This window comes from Diceros bicornis, chromosome 13 (genome assembly GCF_020826845.1).
Source record: "Diceros bicornis minor isolate mBicDic1 chromosome 13, mDicBic1.mat.cur, whole genome shotgun sequence".
In the NCBI taxonomy this organism is placed as follows: domain Eukaryota; kingdom Metazoa; phylum Chordata; class Mammalia; order Perissodactyla; family Rhinocerotidae; genus Diceros; species Diceros bicornis.
The window spans coordinates 28,834,744-28,848,490 of NC_080752.1; the positions used below are offsets into that span (position 1 = coordinate 28,834,744).

The 13,747-nt window shown below is 53.6% G+C and overlaps 1 protein-coding gene across 2 annotated transcripts in view; it reads left to right on the forward strand.

Moving 5' to 3' along the window:
- The window catches only part of H6PD (hexose-6-phosphate dehydrogenase/glucose 1-dehydrogenase), a 30,924-nt gene extending 22,633 nt beyond the window's left edge, over positions 1-8,291 (forward strand). For both annotated transcript variants that reach the window (XM_058552832.1, XM_058552830.1), the window contains exon 5: positions 1,091-8,291. In XM_058552832.1, coding sequence (XP_058408815.1) covers positions 1,091-2,454 — 1,364 coding nt within the window. In that variant the 3' untranslated portion in view covers positions 2,455-8,291. The remainder of the gene's footprint in view (positions 1-1,090) is intronic.
- Positions 8,292-13,747: the final 5,456 nt, after the last annotated feature.

The following is a 13,747-nucleotide window of genomic DNA, read 5'->3' on the forward strand; positions in this document are numbered from 1 at the left end:
TTCATAAGGGTGCTCAGTGGCAAGGGAGAAATTGCCCTGCCTCTCTGGCCTTCTGCCAGCTTAGAGCAGCAGGTCACCTGCTGGCTCCCTCTGGGTGAAGGACACCCCACTGGCAGTGTCAGGTCCTTCAGCATCCACAGGTCCTTCCAGGGCTTTCTGAGCTGAGCACAGAGCTGGCTCCTGCCCTCGTGGAGCTTACCTCCAGCCCCCCAGTGAGGCTGCAGACCTGCCCGGCCGCAGCCTGGGCACTTCCAGAGGCAAGCACCATGCTGGTCAGGCAGATGCCCCAGAGCCATCCTCTGCACAGTTCCACAGGCTCAGAGCTTTCCGGGAGAGGGCTCCCCCTGAGACTGCAGATGGTGACCACCACAAGAGCTGCGGCCGTTTCTCGGACACACGCTTACTGTGTCCAGGCACTTTGTGCACATTATCTTGTTGGATCCTCCCCTGCACAGGCCCACGAGGCAGGGGTGGCTGTTTTCCCCATTTGAAGGCAAGGAAACAAGAGGCTTGTGGAGCGGCAGGGGATGCTGTGCAGAAATGTCCATGGGAAACCAGGCTTAGTGAGGCGTACACTCGGTGTCCAGCCCTCGGCCCCAGGCCCCCGCAGGCCCCATTACCTGCACACCATCCTGCACACCACCGCGTGCAGGCCTGCGGCTGAGAGCCTGTCCCCCTTCCCTGCTCCCCGAGCCTGACCTGCTTCAGGCGTGTCCTGAGTGCTCTACACACAGGACCACCTCCCCTCCCCCGCCTTGCCCCCACCGTGAGACTTTTCTTAGAGTCTCCAGGCTGGACACTCTCTGCCCAGTTCTCCTTTGCTCAGGGGCCTGTGACTCTAAGAGGTGCATCAATGGAGGTGGGTGTCTGAGATGGCCCCAGAGGCTGCTTTTGGAGTGCTGTCTGGGAAGAGAAGATCGCGGAAGGGGTGATAGGTAGGGGTGAGTGTAGCAAGGCAAGGGGTGCTCCAGAGGCAGTGGGCACCCAGAGCGAGGCTTGGAGAGGAGAAGGGCTGGCTGGCAGCAGTCCTGGGCTCTCTCCCAGGTGCTCTCTGCTGGAGCGTCACCTCCGCTGTCCCCTGTCGCCTCAGGCATCCTCGTTCACATGGACAACCTTCGCTGGGAGGGCGTCCCTTTCATCCTGATGTCCGGCAAAGCCTTGGATGAGAGAGTGGGCTACGTTCGGCTCTTGTTCAAGAACCGGGCGTATTGTGCCCAGAGCGAGAAGTACTGGGTCACAGACCAGAGCCAGTGCCTGCCTCGGCAGATCGTCTTCTACATCGGACACGGCGAGCTGGGCAGCCCTGCCGTGCTGGTCAGCAGGAACCTGTTCAGGCCCTCCCTCCCCTCCGAGAGCTGGAAGGAAGTGGAGGGCCAGCCCGGGCTCCGCCTTTTTGGCCGCCCTCTGTCCGATTACTATGCCTACAGCCCTGTGAGGGAGCAGGACGCCTACTCCATCCTCATATCTCATATCTTCCACTGCCGCAAGGATTCCTTTATCACCACGGAGAACTTGCTGGCCTCCTGGGTCTTCTGGACTCCCTTGCTGGACAGCCTGGCCCACGAAGTCCCACGCCTCTACCCGGGAGGAGCTGAGAATGGACACCTGTTGGACTTTGAGTTCAGTGGCAACCAATTATCCTTTTCCCAGCAGCAGCTGGAGCAGCTGGTGCCAGGGCCAGGTTCTGTGCCGATGCCCAGTGACTTCCAGGTTCTCAGGGCCAAGTACCGAGAGAGCCCACTGATCTCGGCCTGGCCCGAGGAGCTGATCGCTAAGCTGGCCAACGACATTGAGGCCACAGCTGTGCAGGCGGTGCGGCGCTTTGGCAAGTTCCACCTGGCACTCTCGGGTGGCTCAAGCCCCGTAGCCCTGTTCCAGCAGCTGGCCATGGGGCACTACGGCTTCCCCTGGCCCCACACGCACCTGTGGCTGGTAGATGAGCGCTGTGTCCCGCTCTGGGATCCCGAGTCAAACTTCCAGGGCCTGCAGGCTCACCTGCTGCAGCACGTCAGGGTCCCCTACTACAACATCCACCCCATGCCCGTGCACCTGCACCAGCGGCTCTGCGCTGAGGAGGACCAGGGCGCCCAGCTCTACGCCAAGGATATCTCAGCCCTGGTAACCAACAGCAGCTTCGACCTGGTGCTGCTGGGCATGGGCACCGATGGGCACACAGCCTCCCTCTTCCCACAGTCGCCCACCGGCCTGGACGGCGAGCAGCTAGTGGTGCTGACCAAGAGCCCCTTCAGGCCGTACGATCGCATGAGCCTCAGCCTGCCCCTCATCAACCGTGCCAGGAAGGTGGCAATCCTGGTCATGGGCAGGATGAAGCGTGAGATCACCATGCTGGTGAGCCGCGTGGGCCACGAGCCCAAGAAGTGGCCCATCTCTGGTGTCCTGCCTATGTCTGGCCAGCTGGTGTGGTACATGGACTACGAGGCATTTCTGGGATGAGGGCGCCGTCACCCTTTGCTCACCCCGTGCCTTCTTTCACCTGTCCTCTCCCTCCATTCTTAGTCCTGCCACCTGCTCGAAAGCCCTGGCTCTCTGGAATCTGATGCCTCAGGGTCAGGGCCCCAGACAGGGAAAGCAGAGGGAGAGACGAGGCCCTATCCCAATCCCTTTGACAGTCCCTGTCTAGTTGTGATGAGTAGACACAGAAACAAGGAAGAAATGGAATCTCTGCTCTTGAGAAGCTTCCAATCTAAGTCAGGAGGGAAATATCCACCTTAAGAAGAGACCTGCAGCAGTTACACATTAACATCAACCAGCACAGAGTAAGACGGCATGAGAGCTCCCAACTTGAGAAGGAAGCCTGGGGTGAGGTTAATCAGGGGAGGGTTCCTTGAGGTGGTGATCCTTGAACTGGCTCTTGAGGAGAAGAAGAGCATGGACAGTAGAGAGAGGGGGGAGAACGGGCGTCCGTCGCTGCAGGGCCCCGTGCAGGGCAGGGTGCTGGAGCTGTCCGGAGCTTCGAGCTGCTTGAGCCCCTCCTTCCTCTGTCCGTCCCTCCTGAGCCCCTGATGTTCAGCCTGCTGTCCTGTCCTCCACGTGCTGCCTCCACCTGCTCCATGTCTCCGGGCTCCTTTCTACTCAGTCCCGATGGTAGAGGTCTTCGTCTCCTCTCTGCTTCTTCACTGTCCTCATATTGTCCATTTATAGACAGATGAAGGGTGATAACGGTAACAGCAACAAATACTAGGATGTTAAAACAGTTCCAAGAATCTGGCAACTGTCAGTGGAGCTCCCTTTCTCATTAGATGAACTTTTCTACACAGGGGTGGGGGGAGGCACTAGTTCCCTGGCTTCCTCGGGGAGGACCCCTGGCCCTGCCCTCGCTCTTTTCTCTAGCCAACTCCCTCCGTGTAACACACGGGGCATCGATGATCTGGCCATTCCAGGGATCCCTCAGAAGAAGGTTCTTTACATCTCAGGGGACTTCCCAGTGGATGTTTCCGCTCTCAGTATCCCCTCTTGTTTACCAGGAAAGATCCAGTATGGTGACAACTCATTTGGGGAGAGACATGTGACGTCAAGTGAGCTAAACCCTCCAGGTGCTCAGATCAGACCAGACGGGAGCCGGGCCTCCTCGGCGGACCAGCTGCAGCTCACAGGCAGCAGTGGCTGCTCGCAGCCTTCTCAGGGACTTGGCCGATTTGCAGTGCCAGGTTGGGGCAGGCTGCAGCCCGCCCTTCTCACACTGCCTCACGGCGGCATTGAGCCTGCCATCTCTCACTTCACTGCTCTGCACTGCCGAAGCTGTGGGGAAAACAAGCACGTAGCTTCTCTTTAAGAATAGGTTGAGTACTCTGCTCCTGAGAAGCCATGGGCCACTAATACCTGTTTTCCTGAAACCAAGGGAGGTCTTTGAAGTTCTTAAAAAAAAAAAAAAAAATCAAAGTTCTCAGGACACATTTAATTTTTATTTCACCTTCCCGTGCCGTCGTGCCTCCAAGATATGAGTAAAGGAATGGCAGATTTTTCCATGTAACTGCTCCGCCTGCCTTATAGGCACACTTTGTATCAGGCAGGTACGAGGGGTTGATATCACACAGAAGGCTTTCCTTGGTGAGGAGGAGCGTCACGAAATTTATTTCTCTACTTCTGATTGTTTACACTTTCTTCAAGGCTAGAATTTAAAAGAATTGTTGCTTTCACAAGATGTGCTCACGTGAATGGGCGCCTGAGCCTGGGGCTCTCTGTCTGAAAGGCACTCTTGTTAAAAATTCAGCTTCTTCCGGCCTCCAGAACAACTGGGTTGTTACCCAGTCCAGAGAGGACATCTCTTTTTGTGCCAAGAGAGCTGACCTTGGCAGAACAGACCACCGTGCCAGGGTTGGGAAGCCTCCTCCCTTTCTAGGGGTCAGCGTTTCAGCTTTTTTGCATCTGGTGGGCCGATGCTCTGGAGCAGACACAGGTGGTTGCAGTCTCAGTGCCACGTGTGGCCACGTGGGGGCGCTCTTGCACCATCCCTGCAGTCTCGACGTCTGACTGCGGAGGACTCTCCCCTGTGACAGGCTCCTATGTTGTATTCTTGCATTTCCGTATTCTGCCTGCCTAGTCCCTGGGCCCCCAGCACTCCCCTATCTGTTTAGGAACTTCTTCCTCTGCAGCTGCAACACCAGAGAGAAAGGGACCCCCCACCCCATGCCCAAGTATCACTCCAGGATAAAGGGCGAGCAGCCTCTGATGTCACCGTTTCTGAGTAATGGTGAGTCACTGTGGGCCTGAGCTGGATGTCCTACTCTCAGAGGAGTGCCTTGCCTCAGAATGCGCCCTTCATCTGTAGAGAGTGTGGGGGTAGGCGTGGGGGCAGAAAGTGCCAAAGCTAAGATTTCCAGAATCCCGTGCTGTCTTAAAATCACCTGGAGAAGTCTGCTGGGAGACACCATCGATGTTCCTCTGCTTCCCGCCCGTGCCCTGCGCTACGAGGGAGAGAGTCTCAGCACTGGGCCACCTAGGCCAGCAGTTTACAAACTCTTTAGATCCTGATCCACAGCAAGAAACACTTTACATCACGAGTCAGTGCTCACATTCGTGCTTATATCTGTCTCAAACGAAAGTTTCATGAAGGAATTCTTAGCCTTACAACATGAGATACCCTCTATTTTCTCTTTTTCACATTTAAAAAAAATGTTGTTTGTAGTCTGCTAAATTGGGTTGATGCATAGTTTGAAGAACACTGCTGTAATCCAACTTCGCCTTGTTATATAAGCCAAGGACCCCGAGGCTTAGACGGGAGCCCGTGTGCCCAGCTCACACAGGGAATTCGGGACTTGCAGGGGTGATTGTGACGTGTCCTTTACAGAGGGGTTGATAAGTACCAGGCTCGATACTAAACGTTTTGCACTTGGTCTTGTCTTATCCTTTCAACATACTCTGAGGTAGATGGAGGGATCCTCATTTACTGATGATTTTGAAACTGAAACTGAAGTTGTCTGATGGCAACAGGCCAGTTGTTCTAAGCCAGGCTTAGAACCCAGGTCTTCAGGATGCTAGACATGTGCTCCCAGCCACCTACAGTGCCACCTTCCAGGGAGCCTGTGAGTGCCGGTGCCACGGTGGTTACCCAGAGCCCAGCTTCCCTGAGGGGGGGGGGGAACTTCAGGTCAGAAGCCCCTGTGCACTTGTAAAAGGCAGAAGGGCCCCTCCTTCGGGAGACCTCATCAAATGAGCGTCTCTAGAGCAGCATTATTACCATTTGTTGTAGGGAAAGAATTGAGGGACTTTCCAGGTTGTTGTAAGCTAGATTCTGATTTTGATTTAGAAGCAAAGTTTTCTGCTAACCACAAGTTGAAATAGTCTTGTTTTGTTGATCTTCCCTGCTTCTTGTTTCTCTGTAGACAGTGCTTTATTCCCACTCTTGGGCCTCCAGTTTAGCAGCATAACCAGAGCTTTCTGCCAGTGGACTAATATTTCAGAATTCCCCCTCCAGGGTTGTCATTACAGAATGTGCAGGCTTGGTCTCCCTGGTCCGGGGGCTCCCTCCTGCTTTGCCTTGCTCCCTCCTTTCCCTGTTTGTGCAGAGAGCCCAGGCAGAGAGCTGGGGACTGTGGCAGAGAAAGGAAGGGAGAAGCTTCCACAAAAGAGGTAGTTCCCTACAATTTAGTTTTTAGGAACAAAAATTTTTTTCTACGAAAACATATGCAGCTTCACCTAAGCAGCTTCTGCATCAGCTTTACCCGGGTTTATTTTCATCTTAAGCAGATGGGGCCCTGCAGACCTTGGTCCCCTGGTAGAGAAGCTACCTGGCATCATGTCAGTGTCAGAGAATGAACCAGTCACAGGAAAGGCCGGTGGTGGCACAAGGGTGAGATGGCCATGGCAGGCCAACATGATCAGCACCCACCTGCCCCGCAAAAGACAGACTCCAGAGGGGGCCAGGGCCTTGAGAAGGCTGCTGCCGCCGGCATCACAGGCGTCAGGCCCACGAGGCACGTCCGCCCTGGCTGTGCGCTTGCTGAACTGAGGAAGGTCTGTCTGCTGCAGTGTCCCCCTCCCCACAACTCCCCTACAGCCTCGGTGCTGCAGCCCGTGCTCAGGTGCTGCTCGCTTTGTTCAGGGCGCATTTCTGTGGGGAAGAGAGAGTTCCTCCCACCTCGTCAGCATTTGGCAGCTGATCAGACCCGAGGGCATCTGGACCGGTCAGGTCGAGGTAAGGACGGCTCAGGTGGTGTTGCCCAGCCCTCGGGGGCTCTGAGCACTTGAATTGCTGTAGTTGGAGGTGCATAGTTGGAAGTGCCGGTTTATTCCTTTAATAGTCCTGCCTGCTCTCATCCCGCCTGCGAATGTCAGCCCGGGCGTCAATCTCTGGTCCTATGTCCATCGTTCGTTGCTCGCTTGGGGGGTTTGAGTTGGGTGCTGGCATGTTGTTTGTTTCTTAGCCACATGCTGTGGCATGAAATAAAACCCCTTCCTGCCCTTTCTGCTCCTGAGCAGAACGCCGCCTCCCGTTTAGATCAGCTCCCCGTACACAGCATGAAGCGAGTGGGAACCCAAATCAGCATGTGTTCTTGGAAGCCGTGCGATCGCAGGTGTCTTCCAGGAGCATCCACGGACCCTTCTCCAGAGGCGTGCGCTCCAGACCTCCTCCAGTCAGCAGCTCGAGGTGGGGCGTGAGTGAGAAACTGAGGATTCCTCAGCTCAGTGCTAAGCAAGGTGCAAACTTACTAATGCTGTCATCAGCGCAAGGCAGAAACAGCAAGAGGTTTGAGGAGGCATTTCTGAAATTATAGCAAGCTGGAGGAAAATGATCCCTTTGATGAGGCTTCCTCTCCAGCCGATTTCAGGAGTGCATCTGTTTGCAAAGCAAGTCCCTGGGGATGTGTATGTCTGTGTGTGACCCGTAGCTGGGAAAGGGCAGAGATCTAAATCAGTTATGCTACTGCTTATTTGATTCTCAAGGATGGTCTTTGTTAAGACCTGCATCTCTTCTCTGCATCTTTTCTGTCCCTCTGGCGTGGGGAGGTAAACACAGTTTCGTTTGCTGAAAGCTGTATGGAATATATTTGAACGGCTAGTAGTTAGCCTTGAAAGTGGAAATAAACAGAACTACAGAAATATGTCAGTTTGGGTCCTTAGCTGTACCCCCCACAGAAGTCTAGAAGGGTCAGTTATAAAACATTATGAGGTACATAACTATGAAAGGAAGGGACCCTGGATTAGCTGGTAATCGAGGACCCAGTTTGCATCCACTTCTCTGAGATGTGACCTGTACGGTCTGTTCATCCCAGTCCCGTCCATTTGGAAGAACAGGGGTGAGAGCAGACACAGCAGGGCCTCTGCTGGGTCCACAAGCTGTTACTGCCCGTGCCTGAGTGAAGGGCTTGGTTTCCAGCCGGGAAGGCCAAGTTGGTATGGTGCTTAAGGGCTGTGGCCAGCAAGAGACTAGATGGGGGTTGTGGGGACAGCCCTGAAATCAGGATGTGTTGCAATCTAGATCGTATCCCTGCATTCTCTGTCCCATGCTGGGAGACTCAGGACTGGGCTTCTGTCAGGCCAGGAGAAGAGAGACGGGGAAACTCCTTTCTCAGAGGGACCGTCTGTTCCCTTGTACGGTGGGGAGACAGAGGGCATGAAAACCACCCCCTGCCAAGCAGCAAGAATGTGCCCTGCCTTTTTGCAGTGAGAAAAACTGCCCCTGGTTTTTATGGAAATCTCTGACACTTAAAGATGCCTCAGACATCTGAATGCCTCTGAATGAGACACATTCAGAGCAGAGTTTTTAAAATGCATTTTGGTATATCAAATGTAACATTTATTTTTTAAACAATAAAATTGTTTTGCCAAAATTCGTGCTTTCATTCTTTCTCTGGAGATGGAGAGTGGTGGGCTGTGGGCCTCATCCTTGTGCTGCTATGTGTTCTCGGAGGAGGGAAGATAGAGGAAGGTCTTGGGGTGAGGACTGAGTCATGTACCCACCGAAGATATGGGTATGTCTGAGCAACCCAGCTGCATTCCGTTGGCGTGAGGGTGTGTGGGCCTCTTGGGAGAGACAGTGGTGGGCAAGGTGACCAGAGTTCATAGATTCCCAAGCAGCCTGAGAAAAGTTGTCCCCCTAACCTTCCCGGCAGCCCACTGGATGGGGAAGGAGCTTACCCCGAAGGGAGTGTATTGTATTTGAGAGGGAGACACTGGGAGGGGAGCATCTTTGAAAGCAGCAGTGCCTGATGCCATTATCTGTCTTCTCTTGAGTCCTCTGTCTGATCCCCACCCCCAACCTGTGTCATGGTCCCAGGAACATGAGGGTCCTGGGGAATCAAATAAATTGCGGGCCCCCTGGGATACAGGACCCAGAGATTTGCTGGTTGTCGCCCACAGCGAGCAGGACCCAGGGAGATCTAGTGACCACCCAAGGCAGTGACAGGAGCAGCTTTCACAGCAGCAGGGGTGAGATCTGCCAGGGACCACGGGGTGCAGGTGACAGACACATACCCAGAGCCCAAAGGGAAGAAGGGAAGGCCCGTGGCAGAATGAAGGCTGGAAAGCAGAGGCTGCCGTCACAGTCCTGGATCGTGCCTCGGCCTGGGAAGCAGCACAGAGAACGCGCTTCCCCAGGAGGTAGACCAGAGCTGGGGGTGAAATCAGTGTTGGTTCCCGCTTCTCTGTGGTGATGGCCATTGGTTGTGTGTCAATGAGGTGGGCTCACAGCCTCCTGAAACTTGAGACTGTGGGGCCCAGCTAGTGTCCACAAAGGCGGCACTGGAGGGTCACTGGTGCCCGGTCCCTCATTGGGGAGCCTCCCTGTACTTGTGTTCTGGAGGGTTCTGGTGGGTCAGGAGATCCAGTGCCTACAGCTGCAGTGATTGGCTCAGGGAGGGCCCGGGGCCCAAGTTGGTCCAATCAGAGTGAATCCACCATATGGGCTGAAGCTGCTCCGTTTCTCTGGACTTAAACCTGAGGATGTGTCACCCCGGAGCCACTGGCAGCCATCTCAGCACCATGGGAAGCCTGAGACTGAGGCGATGTGGTAAGAGCAGAGCCCAAGGATGCCTCATTTTGGAGCCATCCCCAGACCCAGATTTCTGTCACACCGCAAGTCTGCCTGCTGACCGTCGTTTATACGTGCGTCAGCCAGTTGGAATTGGGCTGTACCTTGTGACGGAAACTTCATAGGGCTCGGAGCTGGGAGCTTGTTAGGTATTTCAGGAAGCCCAACAGAAACCCTGCACTGACCTGAGAGGTGCTTCAGCCTGATGGCGAGGGCAGATCTCTCCGTCTGGGGCTGGGATTTCATCAGTCCTGTGTGGTCACACCAGCTCTGGTTGGTCCAGTGCTGTATGGCTTTGGCTGTTTTCTTATTGCTTTATTTGGACCATTTTCCTGATGGATGAAAGTTTTTGAAAAGCGGAGACAGAAGGAAGGGCAAGAGGGGAGGGATTGTGAAAATAATAAAAAGAGCTTTTGGTGGACGAGCTCAGGAACTGCTGGCTTAAAGGTCTTCTCCAGGGTCTCCTGCCAGCTCTGTGGACCCACCATCAGACCCCTGGAGGGTGCCACTTGCCTGCCCCAGCTCCCAGCAGAAGGGGACGGTGTGGCTGTGGCTCTACTGGTGCCTGTTCTCCTGCACACTGCTCCCCATCTGCCCTCACCTGTCTGCTGAGGACCAAGGGCTGAGACTCCACGTGTCCTTATTCAGTTTTGTGCTTCTGGTACTCAGCTCAGATGTGTGAATGAATGAATGAAGGGCAATCATGAAAGCAGGGCACGAACTGTCAGCTACAGCTGGTAGGACTCTGGGATTGTCCAGGTGTCATCCTCCACAGGTCTACCTGACACTTGTTGTACCCCCTTCTCCTGAAGGAGACGCTGAGCAGAGCCATCTCCTTGGTAACCCAGGGAGGACCCCCCAGCAGGGACCTGGAGGTGAGTCACCAAGACAGACTCGGGACAGTCTGCTCGTCGGACCCCAGGCAGGTATGCAGGACCCCAGTCCTGGGGCCTGTGGATGAGGAGAAGAGAATAGGAGCTGGTGCCTGGGAGCATGAGGCTTCCCCAGGGTGCAGTCAGCAAAGCTTCTCCAAGCCAGGGCGGCCAGTGGGAGAGGCTGTACAGGTGCAGGATGAGGCAGGTGTGGCAGCCAGAGGGGAGCGTGTGTTCTCGTCTCTAGGGGAGACTGGATCTCCTGTGTTCACAGTGGGCTGGGGCAGCGGGTGCAATGGTGGTCCAGCCACCTCGGGGGCAGCACTCTTGTTGACACCAGAGGGACAGAGGGCATGACAAAGCAAGGCCTGGTCTGACCCCCACGCCTGGGGATTTTCCCACCTGCCGGCTGCTGGACCCCAGCAGGCGTGGGCAGCCAGGGGGTAGGACTGGGAAGCCCCCCGCTCTGCCATTTCCAGAGCCGTTTGCACAGCCCCTTCCTCTTTCCCATTGCAAGCCCCTGGCTTTGTTTGAAGAAGCATTGTCGGCAATAAAAATCATAAAAATAAGCTCACACTACCAATGAGGCCCTCCCTGCTGCCCCACAAGCCTGTTTTTTAAACTGAAACAAGAAAACAGAGACAGAAAAGCACAAGACGAGACTCCATTGCAGATTGCCTCCACTCAGCATTAACCACTGCAAGATCTTTGCATATTGGCTTTATTTAAAGAAAAAAAAAATCACAAATATCTTTGTAAAAATAACGCATGCTTGTTATAAGTGAATTCCAACAAGGCTGAAAATTACACTTAGGAATGTAAAAGAAGTCACTGCAGTCCAGTCCCCCAGAAATCAGCAGTAGTGGCATTAGGTGAACATCTTCCGAGACATAGATAAAATAGAAGAGATAAAAGATATTTTATAAAAATAGGATCCTTCTCTTGATGCTAATTTTAATGTTAATCGTGCATTAACAATTTTACTTGAAACTGAAGGAATTGCTGAATTTCACATAAGTATTTTGTCACATGATACATATTTCCAAAAAGATCTCTTTAACATTAGAATTGTATGAAAACAGAAAGAGGCTGGAGTCCTTAGTGGTTTTTAACATGGTTTTTAACTCAGTGCCCCAATTTTGATTTTGGGGTCTGTTGACTTTGACAGGTACAGTCGTCACCTCTCACACAGCTTCCCATCGCCTGCCCCCCAACTCTGGATTTTTGTAGGTCTGTGATTTTCATTTTGTTATTGTCCAGGGTCCTTAATCGTTCTTCCCTGTTGGTTCTCTGTCCGATTTGGCCTCCTGTGGGCTCTTTACCAAGTTACCGCCCTCTTTCCTGACGCTGGAACTCACCTTCTCCTGTCCAGGAAGATGGAGGCATAACTGTGTCTCCTTTGTTTCCTGAACGTGCACCCCCTGCCCTGAGCCTCTCTCTTGTCAAAGCTGGGGCTCCACCATGTCGTGGATGCGTCCGTCGTCTACCTGCACTTGTGGGTGGGCAGGCTGACCACACAGCCCTGCACAGCCCAGCCTCAAGGAGCTGGCCCTGGAGAAGTAGGGGTTGGTTTAGATACTCAGCAGCTGATGGTTCAGGGCCAGGCTCTGTTCCAGCACAGGGGGCCCACAGGGACCAAAGATCCTGTCCTCATGGAGCTCATACCCCTCCTTCTCTTGAATCCTCATATCTCCTTTATTTTGGGTTCATGCATCCATCTTCAAGAAGTCCCCCCTCCTCCTTTGCTACCTCTGTCAGCTCTCACCGTTTTAACACAAACACTATTTTGCACGGATGGCTCCCTGCCCTCTTCACTAGCAGATGTCTTAACGGCCCCCTAGCTACTTCCACCCCCTACTCTTCTGTTAAAAGCACTCTCCAAGGTCACCTCCTACTGGACACAGCCACAGCTTGGAGGTTGTGGCCATAGTAAGTTGAGGCCACCACCACGACAGCAGCTAACATAGCACAGATAAGAGAGCTCGTTTTGCTGATGAGAAACCAAGGCATCAAGAGATTACCTAACTTGCCCAAGGTCACAGCTACCAAGTGGCAAAGCCGCGAAGGTCTGCCCATCCCTGGAGTCTACACCCTTAACCACTGGGTCATCTCAGGAGCAGCTGTTCCAGGGAGAAAAGAGGCTGCCAGCGGCCCACCCACCGCCAGGCCATCTGCGCTTCCCCAGCCTCTGTCGGACCCCCAGACCAGGGCTCCACCTGAGAGTGGGGCTCCACTTTGCCTGGCCGGCTCTTGCTTCCTCTTCCAGGAAGCTTGTTCCTGCTGATCCACAGCGGAGAATATCATTAAGCCAGGGTGGTAGCGGGGTGAAGGGGTTGTCATTAAGATCTGCCAGCTGCCACCAAGTCTAGGAGACTAGAACAATGTCTGCCAACCCTGAGAGCGAACCCTGTGGAGCGGGCGGGGTGGGGGGTGGGGGCGGTGTGACTTCATTTATTCTCTTCCTGAATTGAATTCCAGGGGCCACAAAAGCTCAGGTTTGTCTCCTTTCTCACTTCCAGCCAAAAGGGAAGGCAGTTTGTAAAGGTGAATTTTCTCCTGTTTGGATTTCTATTTATGTATAAAAAGCACCATAAAAAACGTGAAATAGAGAATAATTGTCCACAACGCCCATCACTCTACCTACTAATAGTCTTCATGTTCAGCAATCCCTTTCCCTCCTGGGATGCTTTATCTTGTGATCTTTGTCATCGCAGTTTTGTGTCTGCTTTATTTTATGCATCTCTCGTCGTGAACGTTCTCCTGCCTGCTCATGGTCTTCATACTGAGTTTCCACGCATGTGTAATAGCTTATGGAATGAAAGCATCCTGGTTGACGTTTCCCATTCTCTGTCGTTGAACATTTAGGTTATTTCTAGCATTTCACTGCTGGAGATATGCTGCAACAAACAAAGGCTATTTATAGTTAGAAAAGCTTTTTTTATTCTTTTAAAATTATGGAAATATGAGGTTTAAAATGGCCCAGTAAACATGAATTACTTTGTACTGGAAAACAAGCCCCAATATGATAATGATTATAACCGCAATAGTTATTAATGGACGAGGAAAGAAAGGAGGGGAGAGTTTGAAGACACAGGAGGAGGCTGGAGAGCTCTGGGTCAAGAGAGAGAGGAGGGGAGCACGGGTCGGCCTGGGCCATGAGCTGCATGGGAAGCGTGGCACCTGAAAGAGAAGAGAGGAGAGGCCGCCCTGGGCTGCAGACCAGGGCATAGGCCCAGAAATCCTCCTTCAAGAGTTCTTGAGTCCCTGGTTCCACACTGTGGGTCTCCAGGCCCCTGGATCCCCAGGCCACATGTTAGCTTGTTCCCAAGTTGTGGCCACCACTTGCTATTTTAATCCAGACCCCTTTGGTTGCAAGTGAGAGAAA